Raw genomic sequence first — 27,909 nt, 5'->3', positions numbered from 1 at the left:
TGCAGTGTCCCCTTTTTGAGCAGACCATCCTATCTGGGTCATCTTTTGAGAGGTTCTGCTGGTCATGGGATAATCAGGAGTAGTCTGCAGCTTCTGAGTTCTGGTTGTTCTTGTCTTAAGTACTGAAAGAATAAAAAAGGTTTGGGTTTGAGGCTTTCATATAGATTATTTCATTTTGAAATGGATAATACTTAGCTTTTTTTCAGTATGAAGCATTGTTTTTTACTCTTTTTTAGATTAAAGGCTAGTAATGAAAATGTGTGGTCCCAGTTTGCCAGAAGCAGTGCTTAATCAAACAGTAGTGCATTGCCCAACCAAAGATAAAAAGATTGGGTTCTTCAGGGACACGTGAGTAACACCTGAACAGAGTATAATCGCTGCAGCTGAGACTACCCCTAAGGGCTGAGCTTACTTGGCTGTGTGCCTCACAGTGCACACATCATCAGACACCTTGGTGAAGTGAGGAGATGGTTCCTTTTGGAGATTTGCTGAGACGAGAGAGACACAATACAAGAAGTTGCTACTTAAAGTACTTAGAAAATGCTGGGAAACAGAATGGCACCACCAGAAACCTCACAGAGGAGACACGTCATTGTGGCCAGCTAGATCATGGATTTATTTCAGCATAAAGAGGTATTTGTTTCTGCTGGACTTGACTTAGTCTAAGGGATCAGCATCCAACCCTTGGGTGGTCGCTTCCTAAAGCAGAGTATTTAGGGTGAGATTCTGTTACAGGAAATCTGGAATAAGTCCGTGTCTGATCTCAGTTACAAGAATACCACATCTGAGTTTTAGCTCTGATGTTCCTAGGACAGAATTGCCACTGATGTGAATAATAGTCAGCCCTTTCTTCCTGCAGGCTAAGATGTACTTCTAGTGCCTCTGTCTTGTAAAATTCTTCTTACGCTCTGAAATAATGATGACTTACCAAGCAGTACTGCTTTAAAAACTACCTGGTTTCTTTTCTTCACAGCGCAAGCCTCCTCTGAAAGTGAAAGACTTGTTTATTGATATACAAGATGGCAAAATCTTGATGGCGCTGCTGGAAGTCCTGTCAGGACAAAAGCTGGTATGTGTGCAAGAGGGAGAAACCTCTGTAGGTATGGAGCTCTGTGTGTTACAAGCAACAGTGTATAGACATCCAAGGAATAAAGGTGAATTTGGTCCCATGTCTTGGTTATAGTAGTTATTTCAGCAACTTTGTTCAGATTTCCTTATGTTACAGGTTGCTGTCCTGAGTTGTAACTTAGGTTTCAAGGAAATGTAAAACAATGAGGTGTAAATGGTCTGTGATAAGTGTAAACATTCCTACCCCTCAGGGTTTTTAAGGCTTTAATACATTAATGCTCACATATTCCATTTGGAGATCACCCCAGTCACATTATTAAGAAAAGACATATTTGCTGTATTACTTTTTTTAATCTATAAATTCTGTTTCTATTTTGTCTAAGATCATTATGATGCTTCATAGGTCTGCTGGTACCTGGTGTAGTTGTGAGTTTAGTTCTGGTATCCTGGCTCAGGTTTCATTAGTCTTACTGATGTGATCTATATTAGAAGGGCAAAGCTTCCCTTATCAGAATTTTTTTCTCTCCTCCTTTCTTGGTAGGAGCTGTATAAAGTTTCACATACCAGAAATGGAAACACCCAGTGCAAATATAAATGACCAATTGCAGTTGACTTTCATGTTTTCTTTCTACATCATTCTTGTCAGCAAGTACCCTCTTCTCTGTGGGTATCATACTTGGATAAGAGAGACCTGCTCTGCAGCTGTCTCACCACTGCAGATGCACTTGCAGTGACTCTTCAGTGACTGAACCATCTGCGTACTGCAGCATGTATGGCCGCTGTGGTCACATGGTCAGAACTACCGTTTTTTAATATTCTTGCAGTTTTGAGGAGCTGTAGCAGAAGCAGCAGTGTCTCTGTGTGCGTTCATACAGAATGCAGAGCGCCAGGCTGGAAAGGAGTTGAAGGGGCAGAAACATCATGACAGACCCGAGGTTATACCCTGGGAGGTCAGGGAGGAGGGCAAGGAAGGAGGTAAGGTCAGCTGGCCAAACTTGTTGCACTGGCAGGTAAATGTTCCTGCATGCATCTGGAAAAAACAGTGTGCCAAAGAGGAATTGCAGGCAGACAGGCACACAACAAATCTGTTTCATTTCTGCCAGTGAAGGTTTCTGCCTCCCACCTATGTGCCTGCTATGAAAACTGCTCATGCTTCCTAATTAGGATCATTTAATTTAATTCAAGAGAAAAAAAAAATCTATTATTATGAATTTTCAGGTAAATTTGATCCTGTGACTGAACATGGCTGGGGAGTGACTGCATAAATAATCAACGTGGCAGGTCTAAAGGGTGATAACATCTGGAGAGCAGAAAAGCTGGTTGCTAACCCTGTTTTGCTACACTAAGGGCAGATCACGTAGTTGAAGCACTTTTCTGATCAGAAGAGATGGCAATTATTTTACCTAGATAGTTTTCCTTAGCTTATTTTGCCTCTGTTTGTAGTTTTTTAAGCTTCGTATGATGCAGTGAATAATTCCACCATTTTTAAAAACAGTGTGGCTCTTATTTCTTCTAGATGCATGAATACAAATCTTCAACCCATCGAATTTTTCGTTTGAACAACATAGCTAAAGCACTTAAGTTCTTGGAGGACAGCAACGTGAGTATTTCCAAAGGCTGGTCTTACTATTTTCTCCTGATGTATGTTGCAAATTGTAATTGTTGTAACTGTAACTAGTCTAATGCCTGCATGTACCCAAGAGAAATGTACTGCTTAAAGGCACGGTGCCTTACCTTAGCAGCAAGGCTGAAAAGCCACATAAAAATGCACAACAAGTACACCTACAGAGTCTAAAACAAGGATTATTTGTTCATTTTATAATGTAAAACTTCAGCAGGATTAAAGGATTAGGAGCCTAATATTAAAAGAAAATAAAAAGAAAAGTAATTTTTATGAACTGGGTCTTAGTGGCATTACTTCAGTTACACTGAAGGTAGATGACTGACTTTCATCAGAAATACTTTCAATCTTACAAATCGTGTATTTGTCTGGTAAACTGCTGCAGCAACTTACCATGAGTCAAAGGCAAGAGAAAATTAAATCTGGGAACATGACATAAATGCATACTTCCAGGAATTAAAACCTCATAAGGATATAACTTCCTTCATAGTCAGTGTGGCACTACTGCAACATCACTTCCTAAAGTTGTAAGTGACCACGCAAGATCAGACCTTTTAGCTTTAAATGATTCATTCTTCTTTTTTTATTTCTCCCATTAGGGCTTTATTCCAAAGCCCTATGGATGTGACCTGTGTCTTGAGGCTGTTGAAAAACATTGAGAAGTAATGGGGTCAAGAGAAGTCCCAGCCATGTAAGAACTCGTATGCATGGTATACCAAGATCTTTCACAAGAAAGAACAAATATTGGACTATGTCCTATAAAGGACTGCAGCAGGGTGTAAACTTTACGGGTGAGGAGGGATCCGGTGTGTGCACACAGGGGCAAAACCCTGCCATGCATGGAATGACACAGCAGCAACTGATGTTACTTTGCTGCTTCCCTGCAATGAGCATAGCTCTTGCTCCAGGGATCCTGCAGCAGTGCTAGTCGTGCAGGAGTCGCTGCAAACCCCAGTGCAGGTATGAGCATGATGTGAGGTCTTAGTGGATCTCTTTATGTCCTCGTAGATGTGGGAGGTTTAACCTCCTTTGCCTTTTTCCCCAGGAGAGGATGTGAAAAGTCAAGAAGTTGTCCAGTAACTTCCAGGTATTCCAGTCTCCTTTTGGAAACTCCTCCAGCAGGGGCTGATCCAGCCCTAAATGTCTACATGTCCTGCTGTAGAACTGCTACAAAATATTTCACATGTTCGCCTATTTCTTAAGTGGTTTCCCAGTTGATGCTTTCTACCCAAATCCAGCTCACGCCCACTGGCACATGAGATTTTTTCTCTCAGTTGATATCAACACATTGCAGAGCTGCAGCTGAATCCTGTCTGATTGCCAGGACCTCACTAGGGGACAACCTGGAACCTTCATGAGCAAGGCTAAGCAGGAGAAGCCTTAGACACAGGCAGCCTTTTAATTACTAGCGCTAAACCACCTACTTTTGTATGGATTTCTTGTTCCCTTAAAAGTAAGCAGCCAGTATCTTCTTGGACAGCAAGTTGCCCATGAGCCAGAAGGCCAGTGGGTTCTGGGGAGCATTGGGAGGAGCGTGGCCAGCAGGTCGAGGGAGGTGATCCTCCTGCTCTGCTCTGCCCTGGTGAGGCAGCATCTGGAGTGCTGTGTCCAGCGCTGGGCTTCCCAGTTCCAGAGAGACAGGGAACTGCTGGAGAGGGTCCAGTGGAAGGCTGCAAAGAAGCATCTCCCTTGTGAGGAAAGGCTGAGAGAGCTGGGCCTCCTTAGCCTGGAGAACACTGAGAGGGATCTTACCGATGTCTACAAATATCTCAAGGGCGGGTGCCAAGAGGATGGGGCCAGGCTCTTTTCAGTGGTGCCCAGCGACAGGCCAAGGGGCAACGGGCACAAACTGAAGTACAGGCAGTTCCACCTGAATACAAGGAAGAACTTCTTTACCTTGAGAGTGCCAGAGCACTGGAACACGCTGCCCAGCGCGGTTCTGGAGTCTCCTCTGGGGACATTCAAAACCTGCCTGGATGTGATTCTGTGCAACCTACTTGAGGTGAACCTGCTTTAGCAAGGGGTTGGACTAGATATCTCCAGAGGTCCCTTCCAACCCTGACCACTCTGTGATTCTAGCTGGGTATCTCTGCTGAACTGAGTGACAAACATAAGCAGCAGTGAGAGGACAGCACTGACGCTGAGAGCAGCCTAGCAATAAATGCCACATGCTCCCCATTTTGCAAAAGCTGCTATTCAAATGTACTAGGTCTTTTGAGATTTTCCCATGCCAAATACCTTGGAGCTAGCAAGAAATCTGACCCTTGAAATATGACAGCTAGAGGTGTCTTCTTGCTAAGATTGAAAACTGTTGTGTGAACCACTAGATAAAGTTATTTTGCTTTCCTTTTTTCAGTTTAACCAAACCGGTTAGTGAAGGGTGGTGATGAAAGTGTTGGCAAAATGCCTTGGCTGCCAAGAGCTTCAGGGTAGGGTTAGATATTAAACCGCAGTGGGTGGAACCCGTCAGAGTAAGCTTCTATGGAACTGGGGCAGGAGGGTAAAGCACTGCTAAGTGATTCATCATGTACAGGATTTCTAAGTGATAAATGGGCTGTATGCTGGCCTTTAACTCAGTCTGGGTGCTGTATGCAGTACTGACAGCCTCCTTGCTTCCTCCCTCCTCCATGACCTTTGCCAAAACCAAGTCTGTGTTGTCTAAAGAGAATAACATCCTGGTGTTATCAGGGGGAAGAAACCTCCGTGTGGGAAAGTCTAGAGTTTGCTTGGATTAGGCAACCCTATCCTTTGCTAACTGATCTAATCAGAACTCTGTGACAAGCTGTGTAAGGTGAGACTAGCGAGGAGAAAGGAGATGCATAGCAGAACAGAAGTAAGCAGATCCTATTAAGATTTTAATTTTTGTGCAAGAAGTGACTCTCTATTTTTTAAGAATAGGATCTGCTGGACAGGGCACCATCTTGTTCCACTTTTGTATGGAGGAAACACATTTGTGGTCCTGAGGATGCAGAACTGGGCTCACTTAGGTTCTACAGACTGTGCTGGGGGTTTGAGATAAGAGTTCCATGGGCAGGGTGGTTGTGATCAGGGCAAATTATTATTAACACGAGATTCCAGTATTGCTTTTTTGGCTGGCCAGTCAGTGGCGGAATTGTTGTGGACATAGCCAGTAGTCTGAGTGCATTATTTGCATTTGCCTTGCTTCTTTGAGTTCAGCTCTGAATTTATGATCTTCTACAGGTAAAGCTTGTTAGCATCGATGCAGCAGAAATAGCAGATGGAAATTCCTCTCTGGTACTTGGACTAATATGGAATATAATCTTGTTTTTTCAGGTAATAAAACTTGAATACTTTAATTGTAAGTGAACAATCTTTATGGTATCAATCTATTCCAGCTGGATACTGATTTTTAAATTGATTTTTAATCCTAAAGAACATAATTAAGCATGCTAAACCTGAGCTTTTCTCTCCTAACATAGGCTAATTTAATACCTGCAGCTGCTTTCATTTTACTTCATTGGACGTGTTTTGGTGTAAACAGGAGACAATTTAAGCCCTTGTTTGACTTGGACCAGAATTAGAGCTTCAGATTACTACTTTTCCTTCTCTCCTGTGCCTTCTCAGGGTTCTGTTCCAGATTCCTTGGATCTGAACCAACATCTCAGGTTTGGTTCCAGGTCACAGTTTATTTTCAATAGCCTTTTCTGGATTTGGTCCAGTGTGGTGGGAAATTCCATGTGGAATCACTGATCTCCAGAGACTTGCTCAACATGGCAAAAATTCGCAACTAATGTAGATGGCCAAGTGAAAGGTCTTGAAGAGCCTGGAACTGAAAAAACTGATTTGATCCTGCAAATTGATTTAGTCCCAGGCTTAGATTAAAACTGCTCCCTAATCTGCATGTATTTTGAAAATTACCTTCTGGGCAGCACCTACAAATTCTAACGAACGGAGAGTGACGGCAGGAGGGTTCTGCAGCCTTGTAAGACTGCAGGGCTCCTTCATTCTCTTGGGCTCATTTAAAAAGTGGCTATAGGTTAAATAATCTCAAAGTTGTATTGCAGTTTCTCTCCCTGACTGAGCTCCTCAAGCTGAACAGCACTAGTTTGACCAGACAGACTCACAGGCAGAGAAGGTGCGACCAGAATCTGTCACCCCTGCAGCGGAGGGCATGGGGGACCTAAAAGCAGCAGAGTGGATAACTTGGACTCAAATGCTGACCAAGAACAGGAGTGCTGCTGCAGGTCACCATTTCTTGACCAAAAATATTTCACTTAAACAAGTTCTGTGAAAAGAGCGATTTCAATTAAGCTAACTTTTCTTTCAAGGACACGTTTCTTTGTTTTTTGTTTAATGTGAATTTGCTCAGTTCATCATGAACCTTGCCCGTTCTGTTCCCTGGGGTTGCCAGCTGGGATGATGCTGGCTGTCTCACCTGTGCAGTCCGAGGTGAGAGTTACAGTGGACAGGACTACAGTTACCTTTTAGAATTCAGTTATGGCACTGGTATCTTTAAAGATTGCATGAAAACAAGCAGTGAGTTCTCCACGCAGCCAGTGTTAAACCAGAGCACTGCGTGTTTTGCCTTTTATTACAGATTAAGGAGCTGACAGGCAACCTCAACAGGAACTCCTCCTCCTCCAGCCTGTCTTCTGGGCCCAGTGGTCCAGAGTCAGACACATCCCACCCCAGCACTCCCAGTGTGGAGAGAAACATGTCTGTTACAGTGAAGGATCAGCGGAAAGCCATCAGAGCCCTTTTGATCTGGGTTCAGAGGAAAACCAGAAAGTAAGCTAACAAACCCTTGCGTAAAACCGTGTTTTGCTGCCTGCCTTTTTGAAGCTGAATCCCTTTTCTCTCTCCTGCCCCTTGTGTGTGTTACTGTGCGCTGTGGCTTCGTCTGCTTTCAAAGTTTGCAAGCACACGGTCTCTGAAGGGGGTATATTACTACGGCCTTGTGTCTACAGCAGCCATCTGACCTTGAAGCTGTGTGTGCTGCTGGCTTCATGATTTGAGTGTTAAATGTTAACTTGCACTAATCTGCTTGGCACTGTTTAAAACAGGATCATTGCCTCCTCCCCCTACCCCTTGGCTTTCATGCAGTCTGTTTGGTATCTTTTGCTAATTTAAGGGGAGGCATAAACAAGGGGTGAACTGAAAAAATAAATATATTGAAATGCTTTAGCAACAGCCTTTTAAATTAATCAGCAGCCCTGAGGGAGCTTGCCTGTGTACCGTAGAGTGCCTTGAAGGATAGAGCCCCTATTGTTCCTAGAATTCAAGAGGGGAAGGAGGTAAATCTTAAATCAGTTCTCATGAATGTCTAACGTTTAGGTCCACTTCCATTGCTTAAAACATCTCTCCCCTCTTTAATAAAAAAGCAGTTATTTCACCAAATCATTTTGTCTACTAATGCTTTACCTTGGCAGAGTTACTGTCGGATTAAAAAACTTTAGTGGAAGACTTCTTGTGCTTGTGTAAATGCTTGGCATGTATTTTACATATATTGTTATCTGAAGCAATGACTGCCAGAGAGTTTTAAAGAGGGCATGGCTCAAACTTACACAAGTCGGATAGCTGAATATTTGCCATTTTTGTCTGTTTATGGATTTAGAAATCCAAATCTGCCTGTGAACACAAATGTTTTGTGTCTAGTGTTGAAGATACAAATTTACAACCTAAACACTTTGTCCTGTGGGCCATATTACCCCTTGGTTATCTCCAGTGAAGCTAAGGGTGCTTGTTGTGCAGATAGACTTGTCCCATTGAGGTCCATAGTTCAGTGCTGCCAGTGCAGACCACAGAGGAAGCACAGCTGTAGTCCCAAAATAATGCTGATACTGCCATTAACAGGGAGGTGGTACAAGGAAAGTGAGGACCAGAGAAGTGAAGGCCATAGACTTTTCAGTCCAGTCAAAGATTACAAATTGAAAACGTCTAATAGGAGAAAATTTTTCTTGCAACTGCACTATTAAAAATGTAATAGCATCATTATAATCACGTTATCCAGTGACCTGTGCAGGATTTTCTATTCTGGGGCTGTATTTCATTGCAAGCTTGATGGTTTTTCTCTTCCCTTCAAAACTCTGGGCATCTAACACACTTGTGGTTTATACATACACTGACCCCATTTGCATTTGGCAAAGCACAGTTTTCTCCTATAGAAGGCCTAGTACACAGGAATGTGAATCATTTGTGCTTAATGTTTTTAAATATTTGAGTTTTGGCAGTCTTCCTAAGCTATGATATTAAAATGCTGGAAAGCAACAGAAACAGGAATCACAGAGACATTCGGTTTTGTGAATGTTAAATGTGGTTGCTGAGTTCTTGAGGGCTTTGTTTTTACTAACTACTTCCTACAAGCAGGTTTATGTCAGCTGTTAGCCGCTCTAATCCAGTTTGTGAATCCATGTGTTTTATGGATCTTATTTAGCGTGTTTTGAAATCCAGAAAGATCTCAAATGTGACTAGTGCAACTCAGCAACCTTACATTTAACTTTCAGGAGCCTTTGAAAATTATGATGCCTTTACTTTGGATTTTGTAACAGCCACCTATGTGAACTGTATGTAATTGTGTTTAGGTACGGTGTTGCAGTTCAGGACTTTACCAGCAGTTGGAGGAGTGGCCTTGCTTTCTTAGCTGTCATAAAAGCAATAGACTCTACTTTGGTAGACATGAAGCAAGCACTGGAGAAATCAGCTCGAGAAAACCTGGAGGATGCTTTCAGCATAGCACAGAATAAGCTGGGTGTTCCTCGGCTCCTAGAACCAGAAGGTAAAACTCCTACATCAACTTTGTTGGGTAACATTGAAACTGTAATGAATTCATGAATATTGCGTTGTGATACCTACCAAAAGCCTCCCAGTGATTAGGCTGTTGATGTGATCAGTGTGTTGGGCTGATTGATAAGAAAAATAAAAAAGAATTGATCACTGGCTTATAGTCGTATGCTTCCAGTAATATCTGTAAGCTTACTGGGGGCAGAGCTCTTACCATACGTTTAGCTAGGTACGCTGGTCCTGGTTAATGTTTAGGTGCTGTGTGACATCGGCGCTACTAGCGGGCATTAATCAGCACCCTGTTGTGCTGAGAGGTGTCTCATTGCATCAGCACTGTTTTATGACACCTACAGTCTGCAGAGACTAAATGTCACTCCAGGATGAAGTGTGCAAGTCTGCCATACTAGGAAAATGGGTAGATATCTATTCAGCTGTATTTACATCTCCCAGTTTTTCCTTTACAATACATATATAGAGATATGTATGCTCATCTTTACATATATAAATACATGTATGTGTATAGAAATATATGCATATAAACGGAGCTGCTTTACAGTGTTTTTTACTGAACTCTGCTAGACAGGTGTTAGGTCTTGATTTTATGATTGATACAGATTGGTTATTTGCACTTTCACGGGTCACCTGTTAGAAGACTGGGACATCCTGCTAAAAATAAACCTCTGTGCTGTCACTCAACAAGGTCACTGTCTAGTGACATCAACATAAATGACAGTATGAAGGTAGATGAAAAGGGACCCTGATCAGGTTAGGTATGTGTTTGGAAATAGGAAAAAATCAATGTGAGTAAGATGAGAACTCTTTTGAGTACCATCAACAGTGGAAAGTATTTTTCTTATTTGTCAGAAAAAGAAAAGTGTAGCTGTTACTTCTCTCATCATAAAGGCAGGATAAATGTCTGACAATCTGTTCCTCTTCAAGAGCATTTTAAAACCATGTGTGCTCAAGCCTCTTGCATCTGTCTCCATAGATATCATGGTAGAATCACCCGATGAACAGTCAATTGTGACATACGTGGCGCAGTTTCTGGAACATTTCCCAGAGCTGGAAGGGGTATGTGTTTACTCTTATATCACATCATGTTTTTAATTTGCTTTGATGTACTTAATAAAGTCAGATATTGCTGTATGTATCTTCCAGGTGTCTTGCTAAGCTATTTAAAATAAACCACAAACTCAGATTTAATTTTTCATATTTTCATTAAATCCAGTCAAATAGGCTTTCATTGGTGATTGCTAAAATGCTTAGGTAGAATTGTGCTTTTAAACACATCCAGTTATAACTTTCAGTGGTTAGAACTGGTTACACAGATCTTTACTACTTTGCTATACTACTCTTAAATAAGGCTGAAATTTATCCCTTCATCTATGATGATTCATTGGACTTTGAATTTCATTTTGACTTCTGTCTTTTGACGTTTGAGGGCCACAATCAATCTGAATTTAGCACGTATCAAACACAAGGTACCAGAGGCTGAATCCTGTCAGTGCAGTAGTCAAAAGCGCTCATTGTAAGCGTGAAGTAAACCACAGCTTAAAGGACCAGGACTTCAATGCAGCCATTATCAAAAATACAGAATTGAGGAGCAAACAGGGACTGACAGTGTCAGGGATTGACAAAGGTCTTTTGGAGAAACACAGGTTAATCTTATAGTGGAATTAAAAGATAGGAGACAGAAAACTCCAGGAAAAATGTGAAGTCCAAGCAACTGGAGAAGAGATCTGCATAAGCTGAAAAAGTGTTGTGGAGGCTGCTCCTAGTTCCAGACAAACCTAGTTCAACATAGTCTTTTCGGTTTGAAAAGGTCCCCGAGGGACTCAGTGTCCCCTGAGTATCTGGGCAAGTTTTTGTGCTAAAGTACATGCACATAAATGATGGTTCCTACATGAAAGGCTTTTCCGCTCATTTCTTGACTGAAGATTCCAGTTTGTATGTATTTTGTAGCTTATAAAATTGGTGAACATTACTAAAGTCACTGGAATTAAAATTATTTTAATAATCTAGTTATTATTAGATTAAATGAGCCATAAGATTTGTTGACATTAAGACTTGTGGGTATTTTAATGGACAAAGAAAAAGCCTACTTATTTTACTTTTAGATCAGTCTGTTGGAATGGAATAATCTAGTATATTAATATATTTCACAGTGGATTTAGTAGACTTGTTAGATTTATTTTATTCCCAGGGTTTGAGATTGTGTCAAAAGCCAAGACAGTTGTCTCCACAGGTGCAGCAGGGAGATGAATCCATTAACAACTGAGGAGTAGGCTTGTCTGCATTTTAATCTTCCTGTACAGGTGGCTCCTTGACATTGAGCTTTGTTCAAGTCACTTGACTTGCCAAATTGCTTTCCCTACATTGAAATTGAGTGAGTCATTAATTGGCCATTCACAAGGTAATGGGGCGATGGGCTAGGTGGTTATTCCTTCTTTAGTGTTTGGGAAAAGTAAAATGGTATCTGAGGTATGATTTGTCTTTTAATGGCGTATCATCACTTACAGGAAGACTTTACAGATCCTGACAAGGAGCTTCCAATTGAGTCCACGTATGTCCACATCAAAGATACACCTTCAGAAAAGGAAGGCAAAATCTTGATTTTAAGTGAAAGTGAAGAAAATATGTATACTGTTAATCATGAGAGGAGTCATCCTGCTCCTCCAAAGGTTCATATTCATGACACCCCTGAGAGAATCCAATCAGAAACCGTTCCTGAAAAATGTAATGGGAAATTGAGTCAAGTGTTAGGTGACTCACAGGAAACGTCTGAAGAGGAGCCTCGGAGGCCTACCTCACTGAAAATTACAGGATCTGTCAGTTTTGAGTCCAATTCCTCTTGGGAGGTTCTAAGTGATAAAGTCATGCCAGGTGAAGGGGGCATATCTGACGATCCACTGAAACAGAACGATGACCTTTCTCCAGCTGTTCTGACAGATCAGAAAAATTCTGTTGACTCTTTTGAAGACTACTCTGAAGAATTAACTAAAGAAACCTCTACTGAATATGACAATGAAACTAAGAGCCTTTCAGCCAATACTTCTTCTTTGAGTCCATTATCCTGGACTTCAGGTATACTTACAGATGAATCTATAAATAAAGTAGAAGAGAGCAAACCCCAGACTTCAGTTCTTTTACCAGAAGATACCTCAAAAGAAGAAAATACGCATAAGTATGTTCTTCATCTTCTAAATGAGGAAATACTGAAACTTCCACAAAATGAACATACAAAGCAATCATCTGTCTTTGAGGCAATAGAAACTAACCATTGCTCACTGAATGGTTCTAATCTCAAAAGCCAAGAACTATCTACACAGGATGAAACATCTGATGACTCTCTCTCAGATGTACCTAAAAATCCAGAGGACATGAACAGCTCTGATGAAGTTGAGTTTTCAGCTGAAGTGCCACCCAGTTCTTCAAAAGTATCTGTAATACCCCATGATCTCTTTTATTATCCACATTACAATGTTCCCATATCAGCAGTTTTAAATGCTTATCTTGAGCCTTGTATTGATACTGAAGGTTATGATACTGAAAATGACAAAGCTTCTTCTGAAACAGTAACGGATGTTTTGTGTGAGAAGGGCTTACTAGAACAGAACAACAAGGAAGATGCTCCAGATCCAGACTTAGGGAATAAGATAAGTGTCCCTCCATCAGAAATAGATACTGAGAACAGTGAGGAAGAAACAACAGATATTAACAGCGACATGAATTCTTCCGATGAAAAAGAAGTGCCATTACTAGTAAGAGAAGAGTTAGAAATTGAAAAAGATGGCAAAAAGGCCACCAGCCATCAAGATTCCCCTGTTCCACCGCATCCCGAGGTATTTTATTTTTTATTCGTTGTGTTTATATGGGGGCTAGCACCTGACCTCAATGTTTTCATTTGCTTTCGTTTTGCAAAGTTTTGAAGAAGTACCTAAAATGTACTTGGCTTCCTGTCCATTACACTGTTTGCCACAGCCCTCTACTGGAATGAATGGAATTGCAGATCCCTCAGAAGATGTGACATTAAAAGAGAGAATCAAGTCCTAATACTAACAGTAGTGCAAAAATGTGAATTTTAATTATGTTCTAAAGTAGTTTGAGTCTCCTGTATAATCCCTAGGCATAAAAGATTATCACAGAGGGTATTTTTAAGAATTTGTAAAAAGATGAACAGAAAGTAGTATAGCTGATACAGAAGGGATGCAGGCAAAGGTCTGAATCCAAAGAAGTTTGCCTACAAAAGCTTAAACCAATTTGAGTAGGATAACTTAGATGGGTAAAGTGAAGGCTTTTCTACACTGGAGGAGGAGAAAGAGGGGGGATCCTTAGTAATTGTTCTGTGTATTGGATTTAGGTAATTTGCTACTGCACCTCTTCTTGCAGACACCGATTTTGAATTGCTGTACACATTTTCCAGCGCAGTAATTTTGGACTGTTTTTCAGGAATGTGTTAATTTAATGTTATTCTACATGTTGCCTAGACAAGTTCCTTGGACATGTTTTGGTCCTGACACTTACTAGAGTAATGAAGTCAATTTGCTGTTAGCTTCAAAGATTAATTGGGGATAGATTTTAAAAAGTCGTAGCGGATTAATTCAAAGAGCCGTACCATGTCATGACTTCTTATATAAAAATAACTGACAACTAATTGTATATACATGGAACTGAGGATACTTTATAGCTCAATGTATCCAAAATTATTTTTAAGAAATTGATTGCTTTTTATTCTCTTTAGTGAGGCTTCCAATCTCATACTACATGCAATTTAGCATCTGAGTTGGCTGCATCACTAAGATACATGGAAGGGCTTGGAAGGATGGGGAATCGGTCTTGTTGACTAATGCAAAATGTTTCTTACTTTCAACAGACCATAGTAGAGCACCTTGAGGATTTATCAGTAGCCATAAAGAGACCAGAAGAAAGTAGCAATAGGGAGGAAGAAGGGAAAAATACGATTGAAGAAGACCTACAGGTCTCAGAAGTTGCCACTGCTACTCTGTCACAAGATAAACTGGAAGAAATTGCTGTTTGCCAGGAAATGACCAGGTATTTCATACTAACATTGTCTTAACCTAACTCAGGGGTCCTCAGACTTTGTAACCAGGGGGCTGGTGTGCGGATGCAGTGGCAGGCAGCCATCTGCGGCTGCTTGGTTTCCCCCCCCAACCCCCGGCGGGGGGCGGGGGGGGTGGGGTGTCTGTAAATACCGGGGGCCGGATTGAGGACCCTGGGGGGCCGTATCTGGCCCGTGGGCCATGGTTTGAGGACCCCTGACCTAACTGGTATGAATGCCTGGTCTTTTGAAGTGTGCCCTGCCCGCTGGATGTTTCCTGTAGACTTCTTTTAGGAGCAGTGTACCAGGACTCATTGGCTTCTTCCTGTGTTTCTCTTGAACATGAGTGATTCAGTGCCAATGGGTCTTGATTTGACTTTACTATACAAACTTTGCTGTACAAAACCCAACTGGAACCCCAGTGCATTTTGAACACAGCAGTGTTATAACTGTTTTCCTAACAGAAATAGTGTTTTGTAACATAGATGAAATAACCTGTGTGCATTGTGACGTTACATGGACGCGTGACATTGCTCCATTCCAACAGACATTTGCTGGACTTTTTTTCTGTCTATGAACAAGCGAATGAGATTGTGGTAGGCTGACCTTGGCTGGCCACCAGGCACCCACCAAGCCACTCTCTCACTCCCCATCCTCAGCTGGATGGGGGGAGAAAATAAGATGACTAACTCATGGGTCGACGTAAAGGCAGTTTAATGAAAAAAAGCAAAGCAAAAGGAGACACACACAAAAAAAGACTAACTGTCTGCTTCCCATCAGCAGGTGATGTCCAGCCACTTCCTGGGAAGCAGGGCCTCAGCAGGCATAGTGCTTGCTTCAGAAGACAAATGCCTTAATAATGAGAGCGTGTGTGTCCAGCTGTCAGCTTCTTCCTTTCTCTGATGATATGTTATGTTATATCTATATCATACGATGTTATATGATCGTAACGTGATATGATATGGAATATACCTCTTGCCCAGCCTCAGCCTACTAGCCTTTGGGGCAGGGGGATTGGAGCAACAGCCTTGGTGCTGTTCGAGCACTGCTTAGCAACAGTCAAAAAATATGGGTGTGTTACCAGCACCATTCTAACTACAGATAGAAAGCACAGCGCTATAGGGGCTGCTGTAGGGAAAGTTTACTGCACCCGCACCCCAGCCAGACCCAGTACGGAGGCACTCAGCTAATTTTACTCCATTCACCTGTGTTCCCTCTTACATTATAATTTAGTTCTTATTCCTCAAATAAATACGTTTATTTGAGCAGGACATGAACCGCATGGCATGAAGCATTTGTTGATGCTTATCACTATAGCACTTCAATGAATTTGAAAGAGTTTGCTTAGAAAAACCCATTGTCTCCTTAACGCTTTCTGTTCCCTGCAAGGTTTGTCAATTTTGGATTTATAGAGACAGCCATAAAACCTCAGGTATACTCTCACTTAAATATCAATGATGTCAAAGGTGCAAAACCCCTATAAAATACCACTTTTCAGAGAAGGGTCCAATTTGAGCATATGGGTTTTTTATTGTGGGTCAAATTTTCCAAAAGCTATTTTTTATCATGTTACTGATAAATTCAAGTCCATATCCTAACACATGCAACAAAGCATATTTGTGGTTTTGCATAGCTTAGAACTAGCATGTGCAATTGCAGTGGCTCTCTTTGAAGTCAAAACACAGCTTAGCTTTAGGAATTTAAAAAACTTTGCTTTTACATGCATTTCAGAACCAATGACAGTGACTCCAACACTTATCTCCGAAAAAGATTTCCTAATACTTCTGAGGAGGTAAGTATGTGGAAATTTACCTCTCACTGTTTCTCTGTCTCTCTTAAACTGCAAAAGTTCACATACTGTAAGAGCGTCTACTCTATATATAAAGCTCTGCGATAATACAAAAGCCCTGTGACTTCTAATAAATATAGTGCCAAAACCAGGCATAGCTGAAATGCTTTACTGAACTCTCCTAAATATATGAAACTGAACGTTATTGAACCTTGAACAAACCGACAAATTAGTACCTAATACAATTAAATCTATTGTAACTCTGAGGCTTACTTTGTTCTAACTGTATTTTGCATCATTTTGCTTCTTTGAAGCTACCTTTATTTGCTGCTCCAGTGTCTTTTAGTTTGTGCATTCTCTGTATGTATATTGGTGTCTTGGTCCTGGCCCTGCAAAAATGCTGGGTGTTTCCCGAAGTGCACTTTTTATGAAAGACTGGGCCCTTTCCCTCTCCTTTGTAGTAGCTGTGTATTGTACTATCTCAGTAGCACCAGATAACCCTAAAAGAATTTTAGTTGTAATGTGAAACTGCATCCTTACTGGCAAACGTAATTCATACTGGTTTCTGGAGAGCACGCTATACAAATGAGCTCTGGATTTTCATATTTTAAGTCAGAAGGACGGGACAGCATCAGCAGTCTGGGCACACTGAGCAAGGATAGGAATATGACTCTTTTCAGTACAAAATAAAATTCTGAGCATCTTAGAGTTTTAAAGAAATGCTGCCACCAGTGTTCAATGAACGGGGGTTTCACACAGATGCTTTGGTTTTGCAACACTGTCAGAGCTACTAGAAATATATATGAATAAGGGGAGCTTTGTTTCACAACTTTTTTCCTTTTCTGTGTGTGTTACCAGACCGCAGTGGTGGATGTGCTAGCAGGGAATAAATTTATAAGCACACTTACATTTTATTTGAGCAAATGTTAGAGATACTCTGCATAAAATAAACACAGTTACCAACTTTGAGAAATGCTGAATTTTATTTTTTTTTTTTTAATAATCTATTCCTGGTTTGTTTAAGGCAATGTATGGTGTAAATGAGCAGAAGGTGACAGATATGGGTGAAAATCCGTTAATTATCAGGTGAGTCATTCTTATTCAGACAAAGCCTTTGGCAAGGAATCCATAACTCCTAAGTACTTCTAACAATGTTACAAAGGGAAATGAAAATTAACCGTAATGGTAGAGACTGACTGGATGTCTTGTGTAATGGCTCAGAGTCCGTATTTCCCATAGGTGTAAGGTGTGAAACTTCCTTACTGCTCAGTCTCCCCCTTGACTAAAATGCGTTTTCTTGACTTGAGAAGAAAGATTCAGCTGTCTAAGAAAGACCGTGAGCACTTTCCCCACTTGGTGGAGATTTCACACCAAGAAAAGAGTGGGAGGACTTCAAAGATGAGGCCCTCTGGCAGTGATGACTCTTTCTAGGTTTAGAAGGCTGTCAAGACAATATTTAGTATGCTCAGTGCTAGGGAAAGACAATACTTCAGTGGAATTCTGGCCTCTCCTTTTTAAAGCACCCAGGAGTTTTTATAATTTGTATTTGTGTTTAGTTTACACTTAGGGTGATGGATCCTGAGCACAGCGTGTGTATCTTTTTGGTATTAGGTTCTGTGTATCTGTAAGAACCAAGGATTGCTCTAGGTTTTCCCTCTCAGCTGATACTGAGTAGTACCTCCCAGAACTTCTAGATAAAATGATGGTTGCATTTAAATGCAGAAAGCACACAAAATATTATCGGGATCCAGTCCTGATCTCACTTACGCTTCTCTTAAAAAATTCATGAATAGCTGTTTGCTGACCACTTGTGTAATACTCAAGCATGTATCTGAGCAAGTAGGATGCCCCAAACTAGACAAGACTCACAAAAACAGGACAAAACTCAGTTTTCTCCAAAAGTAGATTAAAAAATAGCCTACCAGCAGGTGATCATACAGTATTATAAAATCGTAAAATGAGTGTACCATCCTGTGCCTTTCTGAGACCTTTTCTTCTCTTTGTGAGAGCTCAGTGGCACTGGCAGAGTCCATCAGGCTTTGCCCTTAAGAACTACAGCTGGAATTTTGGAAAGTTCAAATTTTGGAGTTGTCCTACAAAACCTCAACTGCTAACTGGTTTCTGGAAGTCTTGGGCTTTTTCTGCTTAATGTTCTGATGTCTGACATGAGAAGCTCTGAATGTAGATGATTTTGGGAAAGTGTACCAAGTCAGATACAGTGTATAAGTAAAATTGTGAAAGTGTGGTATGTGTTGCCCAGAGCTATGTTTACTGTTCTGAATATAAAAGGGCATCTTTTTGACTGATGGAAACCAAAGGACTGTACTGTAACAGCATGTATTTAAACTACCTGAGAATTTGCCCAGAATTTTCAGAGGATTAATTGCTACGTACATTGGCTCCTAAGGGAACACACTGCTGAGGCCCATTATGCACCTCCTAGTCTAGCTTGGACTCCAACTGCCTAGATTGAAATGGTTCATTAAACTGCTGTCTTTTAGTCCACCCTCTGATCTTTACAGTAAATATTAACTCTGTGTGTGTGTGTGTGTGTGTCTTCTTTTGCCTGCCTCTTATCAAATTCCCTCCTGTTTTCAGGAAGAAAAAGGACTTGGAAGCAAGTGAGACTCCAGCACCAACTCATGAGATTACTATCGTTGACCAGCCAGAGCTATTCTACTTCATCATTTTCTTCTGGGTGCTGGTCTACTGCCTTTTACTCCTTCCACATCTTCTTAGCAACAAAGTTTAATCTCTGTGAGGTGGGGAAAAATAAAGGATGGTGGCTGGATTGCTTTGTGTATCTGCATATGAATATGCTCCTTCAGGTGAAGCACAAACAGAAATGTAGGACCTGGTATTTGTGTTCATTATCAGGTTGTCCTCAGTTCCTCTACTGTTGTGCTATGACAGTGTCTAAGCACATTTTATATTAGATAATTGTGTACATATATATAAAATTGACCAGATTTAGTAGACGCAATTTTGTACATTTGTGCCTTGCTTTATAAGATGCTAAATAAAACCAGATAATTATCAGTAGAAATATGAACAATCCAGAGCTCTAGTCTTCAAAAATCATTCTTCTGGCTTCGTTTAGTTATGTAGGGCCAGACAGCTGTGGAAGAGGGGTGGTGCTGGCTTGCCCATGAATCTGGCCCATCTACAAGGGCAAGGCTAGAAATGCTTTTTCACATTTTCCATTGAATTCTTTGGAAGAGCTGGAGGCAGAGCAGAGCTGCAGGTGGTGGAACATGCCTACCCCAGGAACTGATTACAATTCCAACGGCAATCAACTGGAGCAACAAAATCAGGTTGATGGTTTATTTGGGTAGGGGAGTTTGGGGTTTTAGAATCTAAATTCATTTTTATCCTGCACCTTTTCTTATGTTTAATTCATGGGAATAAGTTGGGTGCGGAGAAGCATTAGAACAGACTGTCCGGGGAAGTGGCTGAGTCACCATCCCTGGAGGTTTTTAAAAAACACGTAGATGCAGTAGTTAGGAACATGGTTTAGTGATGGACTTGGCAGTCCTGTTTTAACTGTTGGACTTGATGATCTCAAAGATCTTCTCCAACCTAAATAATTCTATAATTCTATTCAGTGTGAAGAACATACATGCCAGCTGCTTCTTAGGAGGGATCATATGGGGAATCTTGGCCCAGAAAATTCTGTAGTGAATACCTGAAGAAATAAGACTCCTTGTACATTACTGATGGTGGCCATCAAGAAACTTTGCAATTTTTTCAGGAAGAGATACCATGGTTTTGGTTTTGGTTTTTCTTTGTTTTTTTTTTTAAGTACCTCACTGCTTCTGAGGCTGTTTCTTCTTTTCTCTGCTGTTTTTACTTAGCAGACCATGTGGAGATACCCTCTTTTTTGAAGATAGAAAAATAATAATAATTTGCTGATACTACTGTTAAGGCACAAGTGCATGGTAAAAGGATTAGAAATATCCTTTAAATGCCCAAATCAATAAAGAAAGAAAAGACAGATATAAAATCAAATACAGAGAAATGCTGACAGCTGGCATTGACTTTCTAGGGCAACTGAAGAGACTCCTGTGGCTTGTACACAAACATGGTTGAGCCACTTCTGCATCTTGTAATTTTTGTCCACATCAGTGATTACTTCAGGATATTTGGTTTATGATTTTTGGCAGAGAAGGTGTACCTGTGCATTACAGGATAAAAGAGAAGTCTTCAAATTCAATTTGATAGCAGTAATTTTTCTCTGTGTGATTTTTAGTGAAGTCACTATTTTTCATCAGGACATTTTTGGTTTCGTAGTATGCTTTATGAGACTACATCATGTTGCTGCATCCACCTGAAAATTTGCAAGGTTGGCTGCAGTGTGCTTCATAAAATGAGGGGTTTATAATTTTCACTGAGCAAAAGTTACAACGTATGGCTGTAAGTTTTAAATATTTTGTTTTAGCATAAGGTGTATCTCTGCCCTGGCTTAGTTTTCAGCTGAACTAAGAACTTCATTTATTTGCAGGTACCTGTCTGTAGTCATGTTATCTGCTGGGATAATCCTAACTGTCCATCACACTTCATTCTTCTTCATAAGGTTTTTGTTTCCCTGGGATTTTTATTCTGAGCTGCAGTTAGAATTCAATAGCAGCAGTGCACGGCAGGAGATCTTAAACATTGAAGATAAATTTCTGAACCTCTTTCAGTCAACAGAAAACTGAAATCTTTCCTATTCTTTCCTGTCACCATTGACTAGAGCTGGATTCACCCCACAAATCTAAAAATAAGATCCTTTGTGCTTGGTGAGGAACAGATCTAAATTTCCCAACTTAATTCAGTGTAAATCAACATACGCTAAAAAATTAGTCTTTCAACTTGCTGATGAAAATGTTCAACATTTTGAGTCATCTGATGTTGTGATGCAGGAACATGTTTGTGCTTGTTGATGATGACAGTGATATTTTCTTCTGAAAGAAAACCTGTATTAGAATTTTTGACGATGCTTTCTTCATACAGGCTTAAATATAACATTGAAGGGCTAGTGCTTTTTCTCTGAAAGAATGAAACAATACAAGAAACTTGATATCTCTATCCTAAAACCCAGTGAATACCAGGCTTGGGGTACAGCATCTATTTAATAGCAGCAAGTAGCAATGCATATTAGTTTGGAGCAAAAGTGTTGGCAGGTTTTCATTATGTGCCACTCTTCACAGGCTCCTTCGGTTTATGACAACTTTTTCTGAGCTTTTTTATCTTACTCTCTGGTTCTTCCATGTTTCTTAGTCTTCAGCAGAGATAATCTGGAGTAGGATTAGTCTCTTAGACGCATCCAACTCACGGAACTTTACAGCTATCAAAAGTTCAATCAAGTGAAGTAAGCTCCCTCCTGTCTTCTCTCCCTCCTCCTAAGAGAATTAATCAGAAAGTCTTTGCATGTCTCATCTAAACAACTGATGTCCATAAAGAATGGAAAAGTGAATGGGAATGCACTGATGCTGACAATTTCATTACACAGTATTTTCTTCCAATAGGAAGAAAACCTAGGGTTTTCCTTCTTACTTCCCACTGATGAACAGTGACTGAAACAGTGAGATGGGTAGTTTAAATGTCAAACAGCATGCAGCAATTGTCCTGATCGTCGCAGCTAATGTTTAAACTAATGTATGCTTTCCAGCGCATCCCATTAAGGGATGGAGATTGTTCCTTCCATGCAAAATAGCTGAAAAGAATACTAAATTAGTCCATGGTACTAGGTATTAAGTTGCTTGCCATATCTGGGTTGGTATGGTTGTGGTGCTGCTATAACAGAAGCAGCGTACCTTACTCAGCCATTCCATGGGTGAGAAGATCCCAGGTAAAAAGCTAAGAGTGATTATACGGGTATCATCAGCTGTGCATAAAGAGACTGAACTCCTCAGGAGTTTTGCCATTACTTGGAACTGCAACAAATAACATCTAAAGAAGCAGCAGCTTCACCCACTTAAATTGACCTGTAAACCTGCATCTCTTCTTCCACGCTGCAAGATCCAATCCCTCAATGCAAGTGCCCCATTCTGAAAATGATGCCTATGGTTGGTCTTTGTGTCCTATTCTGAGCTATTCAGTCTAAAAGCCTGATTGTGAGGCATTCACTGTGTCAAAGCCTGATTTAACTTGCCGGCTAGAGGACTGGCTTGAGGTAGCGGAGGTTTTAAAGGCTGGTGGGTAATCTGTCATGTATCCATTTTCCAACAGATATGTGCACTGTCTGATTAAGGAAGTTTTTCCTGAATTTTTGTCTAGGATTTTGGAAAATGCTAAGCTTGAACTGGCGCATTTGGTATTTTGATTTAGCAGCAGAATTCAGATACACAAGGGTACCAATCTGCTAAGACCCTTCCTAAAACCCGTTGTTGTTGAGCAGATGTGTGGGTAGCATATGATTGTGAAGTGTAAGTGTCAGGAAGTGCTTGAGGATCACTGCGTAAAGGATGTTTGGTGTTCACAAAAGCACCATTAAAGACTGAGAGACATCTATAATAAGATGGTTCAATGTTACTGTAGTCACGTAACTTAACTCCAAAATGTTTCATTGGGATTTTATAGAAAGTGCAAGGAAAGGTAAGCTGTTAGACAGAACCCTGCTAAATGTTTATGGGACAGATAGAGTTCGAGTTAAACGGTCACATAATCTACAAACTGAATTGAATATAGCCTTTGCTAAATTGTAGGAAATGATCAGTGCAAAGGTAGGGCAAGCACAGATTACAGAAAAAAAATGACAATCACTTTTGTGCCATGAATATTTTTGATGGATTGAGCTCTAAAATGTATTTTTATTGAGTTTCTAGATTGTAATGAATGTGTCTACAGAATTTTATGCAAAGCTTGAGAGTTCAGCTGTTTTAAAATGATTTTTTATATAGCAGTGATTATTTTATCTATATATTTAATAGAACTGTAAAACCATTTTAAGAGTACCTGTAAAATTCTATGTATGTGATATGATTATTTATTAATTATGACTCATGAGAATGAACATTAAGCTATGCATTGCTTGTGTCATCCATAGGAAAACTGGAAACTGCAAAAAGCAGAAGGGTTTTTAATGAACAGTAGACTTGAAAAACATGGGAAATGACTGAATACAATTGTGTGATTCTTAAAGCTGCATAGCAATGTGTCATTTTGTGATGTTAAACTTTCAGCTAAAGTTGCAAAATATACTGAGTGATTAAGCTGCTTTCTTCCATTAAAGCTTCCTGAGGCTGAAATTTCTACATGTCGATATTTGGTGTTTAAACACACTTAAATCCTGTACATCTTCTGGAGACTCTCAGTTTACTCCAGCTCAGTATGGCTGTAACTTCTTTATCCAAGTAGTGCTCCACTGAGTTTACACGGGTACCATGCAAAACCCAGTGGGGTTTTTTAGGGTTTTCTGCACCAATCCCCACAGAATCAGAGCTTTAGAAGATTAATTTGGCCAGTCTATGTGGCATCATGTTCAGCCATCTAACAAGGTAATAGTTATAATAGTGCATTATCACTCACGCTAGCTTTAAGTACTTGGAGTCCCTTCTTGCCAAGCGCAAACTTGAATGCATCCAGTGATGTGTTCAGTTCCTCTACTTCTGTGGAAGTCAACACAACCCATCTGTGTGCTAAGCACACGCTACAGGATCTGGCCCTGAGGGGACTTAAATTGACGATAATCACATAGGCCAGGAAGTAGCTGCAGCCTATGCATTGCCCCTAGCGCTGGACCCCCTGAAATCCAATGTACCCAAACAATGCCACTGAGTTCCGTTAACCTCATCGTACACGTAGCATTTGTTTGCCTAAATTCTGCGGTATTAACCCTCTTTTTCTTTTAGGATGTTAACCTCTACTTCTATTTTTGCTTAAGAGAACAGCAGCGGGGAATGGATGGCTGGAAGATGAGGGTGAGGTTACAGTCTGGGATGTAGCCGTGAAAGTTGCCAAACCACTACAGCTGAAAGCCCTTGCCCTGACATTAGGTTGCCTGCTGTTTCCCATTGAGCTAATAGATAGTGGATCTGAATGGAGGTAAAACCCCCCCCCCCGAGTTTTTGTATTTCCACACTGTGCAGTTTTTTGTCAGGTAAATAACGTCAAATTCTTCCCTCCGCATACCACTGAGAACGCTAATTTACAGCTGCCCAACTTACATTTGTTCATGTTCCAGGTCTGCATCTAAAGAGCACTTGCAGTATGGCTTGTTCCAGCCCATGCTGCCCCAAGATTGTGAAGCTGCTCATGCAGGAGGATGGGACATATAAGCACATTAAATGATACGGAAAAGTCATACTCTGAATGGGATAGCTTGCTTACTATCTTTAATGAAAATAAAAGGTATAAAATAATATTCTCACATGCTTTTATTTTCACTATATACCTTTTACTTTCAAGTGCCATGTTCATATCATGGTTATCTTAACTGAAACTGTGGAATATCAAAGTATTTCTTTCCTCCTCTAAATGTGAGACATGGAAAACTTCCTTCCACCTCAGTGGCACTTTTGATGACTCCTTTCCAGGCAGCTGCTACTGCTGATATGGAAAAATGAGACCTGTGTTATTTTCTCACCATGAGGGGAACGTCTAAGTTTATGTCTCTGGAATAGAAAATTTCCCCCTGGGTGATTAATGTACTTCTTTCTTCATGAAAAGTTTGAAGGGGCAATAAAAATAAATAATTTTAACTCAGAAATACTAAAACCTACCCTTCCAAGAATGGCTAGATCCTGGCCTTCACTGCTGTGTTCAGGTCAGGTAATATTTTATTCCCCAGATAGTTTCATTACTTCCATTGGGCCTTCCTGGAATCTCTTTGATTCACAGAACAGATCTGCTCTGTGTCCAAGGACCAGTTTGTACAGGGGGGTCCTGATCCACAGCCATTAGTAGGACTGTAACTGACAATCACCATTGTTTAGTTAGAAATGACTGGTCTGATTCAAATCAAGTTATATTAAATATAAATATTAAATCAAATTATATGCTGCTTATTTTTGAGAGAAATAATGCCATCACTTTTTAATGCCAAATAACTTACACAGGTCAAATAAGTCTATTTTTATTGTAATAAAAAGTTCAACTTCTGCTTTTGTCTTGAACAAAGCATATTTAATAGGCATACCACTGTGCTATTGTATTCTGCTGTGTAAAAAGCTGAATAAACTGTTTTACCTTTGTGATTAATGTTCTCCAGTTTAAAATGTAATCTCTAAAGTGCTAGTTTGCTAAAGAGTTAATGAAGGCCTTTTATCCTGAAGAAATCATATGTAAGTAAGGAATGTAATATTTTAAATACGTGTTTCTCTTTGGCAAGTGGTGAGGAATGATGGTTATTTAAACAAGAACAAATGCTGGGATGATTTGAGTGGTATCAAAAGATACACTGAAGGAGATGCATTTTTGCGTACTTTTGAATACATTTCTTCTGAATGCTTTCAGTCAGTGGTGTGTATTGGATGTTTGCACTTGTTGCTCAAAGCTAATTTTTGTGAGAAAGAAATATTTTATTCTGTATAGTTGGTACACTAGAAAATGTTTTTAGAAACTGTTATGCTGTAATAAGAATAGTATTTACTAGTGAATAGTTCCAATTTATTTTATAAAATCTCCAATTTTGAAATAAATGGACAGGCTTCCTGTATATAATCTGTTATCTGTGGGTTTGTCCTTTTTCCTCCCTATCTTCAAAATTCTCAGTTCAGGAGAGAGAACCATTTTGTTCTTACTTATTTCTTCATTATTACTATATATATTATATATTTTATATATTATGTATTTTATTATGTGTTATTGTTATCTATTTATTAATTTTCATGGTCAGAAATTATATTCATTTTTTAGCTGAGATCTCAGTAAACACAGCAAATTAATGAAGTGCATTGTTTCCCCACCTACCCCAAAAAGCAACTTTTGATGTTGAATAAAGAATCTAAACTTTTATTCTGATCAACAAACAGAATGAATTCTGTATTTTTATAAAGGTGAAGATGTATTAATTTATTAATGCATATAAATGCCTTATAAAGGCAAGCCATGAGAAAGCTTACAAAACCAGTTGTGCTTAATTACTTACTGTTCTTACAATTCAGTTTATCTGGCCTGTTTCTATGCAAATGTTTAGACTTGTGGATTAGTAAATTACTAGGTGCGGTACTGATTCCTATTTACTGCGTTCTTCCCTCTACACCTTAATTCCCTTTGCAGTATATGAGAAAAAGAAAATAAAGTACAACAGAGATTCAATACAGTTCAGAATCAGCCTCATGATGTATCTCCTGAAAAATATATCTAAACTGCATAAACACAGACAAAGAAAACAGTGTATGGTGAATGGGGTTCTCTAAAAGTTTGGTGGGTATCATGCTTGAGGAACTGTAAAAGCTCCTCTGTTCCTTCTACAAAATCAAATCTCACATGCTTTCAATGTGTTTCTCACCACGCCTGGAGTAGCTGCTACCTGCCTATTGGACCGTCCTCTCCCATACCTAATCCTTGTAGGTAGTAAGAGAATATTCATAATGCTGTTGAGAATTTGGGATATTTGGGTCCAGTCCTGTTAGCAGTACTGACTTACAGAATCATAGAACCATAGAATGGTTTGGGTTGGAAGGGACCTTTAAGGATCATCTAGTCCAACCCCGCTGCAATGAGCAGGGACAACTTCAACTAGATCAGGTTGCTCAGAGCCCCATCCAACCTGAGCCCGAATGCTTCTAGGGATGGGGCATCTACCACCTCTGCATTACTTTAACTTTAAAAACTCTAGATAAAATTTGAGACCAGTAGGTTTTATTGGTGTCATGAATGATACTAAGTGGAGGACAAAATGTTTGTGAATTTTTTTAAATTGGGTTAAATTTTTTTGCAATCAACAATGTGGTTAGGAATTTGCAAGTGGACTGCAGGGGATGAAGTTCAAATATGCAAGATGAATCAGCTCAGAAGGTGGGAGTAGAGTAAACTTTTACAAGAGTATGGGATCCAAACTTTAGTTCGAATTTAAATGCAGTAAGACAGGAATTGTTGGACTTGATTTCTTCTAAGTGTTCTGGGATAAAAGTAATTCTGATGAAAACTGCAAAAATAATCTCCCTTACCCTTGCTGTGTAAACACACTTTATAGCTTAAAGAAGATGCGAATGCAGCATAGGAAACATACCCATCTGGGTCATGGCAGCAATGAAGACAAGCACAGGTTTCATTTCAGGTAAGGAACCATATGCAAGTAATCTGAGAATGCACACTTTGGTTGTACCAGAGCCCAGACCTCCTAAAGATAACCTGTGGCCATCCGGCATATATCCTGGTTACTACCTCCTAAAGATAACCTGTGGCCATCCGGCATATATCCTGGTTACTACCTCCTAAAGATAACCTGTGGCCATCCGGCATATATCCTGGTTACTAGTTTGTACTGAAACCTTTGTTCTCTCTTCAGTGCTTATCTTACCTGATGGTAAACAAAAGGCAACAGGGTCAGGAGTACCTTCAAATTGCTGGGCAGATACAACAAAGCCTTAGACCGGAGTTGTGATTTCTACTGAGACCAATATACAGCACTAATCTTTTCTTGAGTTGCTGTTTCTGTTGGTGTTATAAGGATTATTTCCAGGAGAGTTAATTGCAGTAATTTAT

The 27,909-nt window shown here is 40.1% G+C and overlaps 1 protein-coding gene across 3 annotated transcripts in view; it reads left to right on the top strand.

Annotated features, from left to right (window-relative positions):
* CLMN (calmin) overlaps positions 1-23,511 on the top strand; it is a 77,102-nt gene extending 53,591 nt beyond the window's left edge. For 2 of the 3 annotated variants that reach the window (XM_056345017.1, XM_056345018.1), the window contains exons 3-13: positions 974-1,069; positions 2,585-2,668; positions 5,891-5,983; positions 7,248-7,438; positions 9,232-9,425; positions 10,419-10,501; positions 11,950-13,272; positions 14,304-14,482; positions 16,221-16,281; positions 17,303-17,364; positions 18,877-23,511. In XM_056345017.1, coding sequence (XP_056200992.1) covers positions 974-1,069; positions 2,585-2,668; positions 5,891-5,983; positions 7,248-7,438; positions 9,232-9,425; positions 10,419-10,501; positions 11,950-13,272; positions 14,304-14,482; positions 16,221-16,281; positions 17,303-17,364; positions 18,877-19,030 — 2,520 coding nt within the window. In that variant the 3' untranslated portion in view covers positions 19,031-23,511. Of the gene's footprint in view, positions 1-973; positions 1,070-2,584; positions 2,669-3,051; positions 5,523-5,890; positions 5,984-7,247; positions 7,439-9,231; positions 9,426-10,418; positions 10,502-11,949; positions 13,273-14,303; positions 14,483-16,220; positions 16,282-17,302; positions 17,365-18,876 lie in introns of those variants that run through there. The other variant, XM_056345019.1, reaches the window with a different exon arrangement.
* Positions 23,512-27,909: the final 4,398 nt, after the last annotated feature.

The sequence above is a fragment of the Falco biarmicus genome, chromosome 7, assembly GCF_023638135.1.
Source record: "Falco biarmicus isolate bFalBia1 chromosome 7, bFalBia1.pri, whole genome shotgun sequence".
In the NCBI taxonomy this organism is placed as follows: domain Eukaryota; kingdom Metazoa; phylum Chordata; class Aves; order Falconiformes; family Falconidae; genus Falco; species Falco biarmicus.
Note: the sequence above shows the minus strand (reverse complement) of the source record. Positions and strands in the feature narration are given on the sequence as shown.